General features: G+C 51.6%; 2 protein-coding genes across 2 annotated transcripts; both read right to left on the bottom strand.

Moving 5' to 3' along the window:
- Positions 1-619: 619 nt before the first annotated feature.
- BDY24DRAFT_419495 (uncharacterized protein) lies at positions 620-2,021 on the bottom strand (the record flags this gene model as incomplete). The annotated part of the gene is made up of 7 exons (XM_076643994.1): positions 620-718; positions 822-1,002; positions 1,094-1,215; positions 1,319-1,441; positions 1,537-1,564; positions 1,635-1,712; positions 1,792-2,021. The coding sequence occupies 7 exons, from the start codon at positions 2,019-2,021 to the stop codon at positions 620-622; spliced, it is 861 nt and encodes a 286-aa protein (XP_076491926.1).
- Positions 2,022-3,240: 1,219 nt separating this feature from the next.
- On the bottom strand, positions 3,241-4,161 carry BDY24DRAFT_419494 (uncharacterized protein; the record flags this gene model as incomplete). Its single annotated transcript, XM_076643993.1, has 3 exons — positions 3,241-3,681; positions 3,784-3,907; positions 4,064-4,161. 3 exons carry the CDS (start codon positions 4,159-4,161, stop codon positions 3,241-3,243), a joined length of 663 nt encoding a protein of 220 aa, XP_076491925.1.
- Positions 4,162-4,485: the final 324 nt, after the last annotated feature.

The raw sequence follows: 4,485 nt of genomic DNA, 5'->3' as shown, positions 1-4,485 counted from the left end.
GACATTTTGGCTCTCAGAATGTCTGAGTAGAAACCAATGGTTCTGAAGTTCAGGTTCCCAGCGAGGAAACGAAAAGAGAGGATCGCGACAGACTTTTCAGAGGGATTTTGGTTCGCTGCCTACGGGGTCAAATTTTCTCGAATCAGCAGTTTTCTTTCGCTCGGGCAGATGAGAGGAGAAGACGCATGAGATCAGAAACAAAGCTACAGAAAGGGAACGCTATTGAAAGGGGTCGTTACTGCTGGACTGGACGCGACGAAAAAGCTGCGAATCCATCAGCTCGGTTCATCTCTCTCCTCCCCAGCCTCCTTGAATCCCAACCAAAGAGATTCCGAACTCAGAACTCACCAAGTATCTTCGTTGTTTATAGTAAACCGCTCGAGAAGAGGAAAGGAAAACCAAGCACGACGTTAGCGAGCAAGAAAATCGAACGAACGTTCAACGAACTAGCGAACGAACAAACGAAGCTGTAGACAAAAGAGCCTGAGAACTTACAAAAGAGATGGTCATTGTGAGAGTTGAGCTGAGGTGAGGTGAGGGTGTCTGCGCAAGCAAGAGAAGGGGAGAGGGAAAAGTCAGCGGTGCCGGCGCCGAGACGCGTCAACCTGCTCACCTTCAATCAGTCCTCCTCCTCCTCCTCCTCATCTCCCGCCGGGTCCACCTGCTCATGATCCTCCTCGTACATCTCCTCGTCCTCATCTCGGTAATCCTCGTAGGGCTGAGCATGAATAAAAAGGGAGGGGAGACGAGAACGGACAAAATGAAGGTCAGAGCTCGAGTTGCGTCGCGTCAAGTACAGTCAACACAAGGCTAGGAGAAACTGTACTTGCAATGTTATCGTGATCTCCAGTGTCATACTCGTCCTCAGGAGCAAGAGGGTTGGGGTTCTTGGTTACGTCCGTCTGGTAGGTGCGTCGGGGTGCCTGGAGGTGGTTCGAGAGGAAGAGCTCGTTGGCGGCGACATCGGAGAACTGCTCCTCAGGGTTCTTCAACATCCTCGATCTGGGATAGAAGGAATGAAAAAACCGAGGCTCCGATCAGCGAGAGTCTGCGAGAGAAAATATGAGGCAGGAAGGAAGACAAACGAGCTTACCGATCGCTCGAGAAGATCGAAGTGATGGCAACCCTGATCGGCCAATCATGCTCAAACTTCGACCTACCAGGGGCAGTCTCAAAGATGGCTCCCATACCGTGAACTCGTAGAACCGACTTGAGCTGTGAGAAGAACCAAAAATGAACGAGAAAGACGCCGAGGTCGGATCAGTTCGCTGTCAACGACGCGTCGAGATTTCGAAAAGTTCAGTTATGAAGGACTCACTCTCTCGCAGGCCTCGTCCGTCTGTGGCACATGAAACCGATGGAAGTACTTCTTCCTGGGGTCCAAGATCCTATCAGGGTGGTATTTCTGCTCCACGGAGTAGACGATCCCTCGAAGTCTCGCCTGGTTGAAAAAAAACAAAAAGGTCGCGTCAATTCCCGAAGAAAACTGCAAACTGGACTGAAGAGATGTAGGAAAGGAAAGAGAAGAAGACTTACTTGAGTCCAATTCTTGATGTTCTTGCACCTTCGGTCAAGATCAGTGTTGCCAGGGTTGAAGAGTCCGACGACAACACTCGGGCAAGAGACTGAGCGACCGAGCAAAGCTGCAAGTTCCTTCGAAATCTTCCGGATCGGCGGTCGTGCCCCAACAAGCAGTGGTCCAGGAAGGGACGCTAAAAGTGAAGATATGACAGGTATGCGTCAGAGAGAGTAAAAAGAGGAGAGGGATTGATGAACAAAACGACGACTCACCCCTCCTCCTTCTTCTCCAACTCCAGCGTCGTCTTCTTGTTCTTCTCGGCTTGTTGAGCAAGTTGAGATGTAGCCTTATTGTGACCTGCCTTCGCTAGCTTCAGTTCGGCTTTGAGAGTGGCGATCTGAGCAGCGGCAGCCTTCTGAGCGACGGAAGCCTCTGGGAGACCTCGAGGGAGACCTCGATTGGCTTGAGCGGATCCGTTACCGAGTTGTTTACGAGGAGCCATTCTTGATGGGGAGATTGGTGTAGAGGGAAGAGGAAGAGAAAGGGGGTGAAAGGAAGGGATGGGTAGGTGGAAGTTGGAGGGAGGACAGCAAAACGCAAAAACGCACTAAGAGGGTTCGCGTTGAGATCTTCCTGACCTTTCCGTTTCTTTCTTTCCCTTAGTCTCCTTTGTCCTTTCTTCTCTTGCCCTATCACACTGGAAGTTCCTCCTATTCATCAACATGTCTTCCAGACTCCCTTCTCACAATAAACTCGTCCTTTCAGAGCTGCCCGTGATAACTCCTCCTCGTGAGCTTCTTCCCCCCCTTTCCCTGCTTCCCTCTCGACGATGCCTTCGATTCACTGAGCCGTGAGCGCCCACGAGTCAGGTGAACGATTGCCAAGGGTTACTTACCCTCTATTGTCTTGAAACAGCTCGACAGAAGCTCCGGTTAAGCGGACAGCAAGAGTCGATCTCGACGTCGCTTCCGCTCGAAGGTGAGCTCTTCCTGTTCCCTCTTCAGGTTTCAGGGTCAGAAAGAGCAATTTGATCCGCCCAGATACCTATTCTGACTTCGTTACATACCTCCTGGCTCACAAATCACTTTACCAATCCTTGTAGCCGACTTGAACGACTCCCCCTCCTCTCTCCTCTCCCCCTTCTTTTCTGTCCGCCACCTCTTTGATCATCAACCCATCCTACCAATCTCAACGCCTACAGCAGCCTTGTTGGCTGAGTCGATACTACTCCTACAGTCCCTCGAGAGAGGAATGAACTCCGAGGAGTTCGACGTCGACAATTGGGCGGCTCTCGTCGTTCTCAAACACAACATCCAAACAGTTCAGGAACGCGTCTTTGAGCGGAATCAGAAGATGGGATCGGAGGATAGCAGTTCGGGGAGGAAACGTGAGGATTCACTTCCTCTAAAGGTAAGATGTGCCGCGTCGCATTCACTTCAACGCGCGTCGCTCTGGCTCACATCCTCTCCTCTTCTTCAATCGCTATACATACAGAAACAGGCATCTTCTTCTTGGGATCGCAAAGAGTCTGGCCCCCTCTAATCACTTTGTACCTATGAAACGGAATTGACCATTGCGTCCTCTCTGCGGCGCTCCGAGAGAAAACAAGCAACTCAACGAAAGCTCCCCAAGACCAAGACGGGAAAAAACGCAAAACAAGCATCTAATCTTCTTCCTCCTCGCCTTCTACGAGCTTAGGTCTATTCTCTCCTCTCGTCAAATCAAATACAAAGTGCTTCGAACCGTTCCTCAGCCTCCCTGCGACCCCTCGAATCACCCTCATCTCCACCACCTGGAACGGTTCCCTCCCCGTCGTCTCCACAGCTCGCAACATGGAACGAGTATGAATGCTCACCCAGCTCATCTGTCCCCGAGAAACCTCTTCGGAAAGCCTCGTCGTCGTCTACGTCGTCTTCTCGATCTTCCTCCCGATTCTGCTCCTCCTCTTCTCTTCTCTCCTCTCTATCCTTCTCCGCCATCTCATCCTCCATCTCCCACTCGTCCAGATCCCTATCGTTCGCAGCGGGTTCGTCTTCCTCCCAGTTGTCTTCCGGGGAAGGTTCTCGATCCAGATCGACGTCGTTGGAAGGAGAGGAGGGCGCAAAACCGTCGTCGCCTTCATCGTCGACGTCCATTTGGAAGTTTTCGAGGACAGCATCGTTCTGTAAAGATTGAGTAGAGTCAGAAACACGTAGACTTTGTGGCGAATGAGCCCATCTAGAGGGGCGAGGGAGGGAGGGAGAGGAAGCAGGAGTGAAGCTCACCTCGGCGTCGTCGTGATGAGCCGCCATGTTCCATCGGCTGTGTAGCTTAGATCGCTTGAGAGAGTTCGAGCTCTTGTAGACTAGATCATTTTCCATAGGAGGTGGAGCGTACGAGGCGAAGTAGCTGCGAATGAAGAGGAGATGGATAAGGGAAGTCAGCGAACGAGGGAGAAGGAGCTCTCAGTCCTCCTCGACCTTCCGACCCTCCCAAACGATGAAAAGCTGACCTTGCAGAGTTGTGGATTGAGTTACTTTTATGATCAAGGGAGTTATCGAGAACGAATGAGTTGCTGGAGCGTGCAAAGTGAGGAGGAGGAGGAAGGGAAGGAGCTGGTGATGAGAAGGTGGACGGGGTTGTGGTGGAGGATGAAGGGCCATGAGGGCTCGAAGTGCCAGAAGAGGTGGAACGCGGACTACATATGTCCGTCGAGAAAGACGTGTTCCAAGATGTAAGGGGAAAGATGGGGTTTGGGGAGAAGGGGAGTTCGCGAGATTCGAGAAACTCAAGGAAGGCCCGACCTTATCTTGTTTGGTTTTCATTTGCCCTTGAGGCTGTCGGGAAAATCCAAAGGCGGAAAAACATTCGATTGGAAAGACCCGACTTTTTCTTCCCACAGTGCCCTTTTGGTTGACCGAGTTGACGCGCTGGATTCTATCGTTGTAGAGTTTGACTTGGGAAAAAGGTCTGAGGGGAAGGCAGCA

The sequence above is a fragment of the Mrakia frigida genome (genome assembly GCF_051309035.1).
Source record: "Mrakia frigida strain ATCC 22029 unplaced genomic scaffold BDY24scaffold_84, whole genome shotgun sequence".
NCBI lineage: Eukaryota > Fungi > Basidiomycota > Tremellomycetes > Cystofilobasidiales > Mrakiaceae > Mrakia > Mrakia frigida.
The sequence above is the reverse complement of the archived record's forward strand: the minus strand, read 5'-3'. Positions and strand labels throughout refer to the sequence as shown.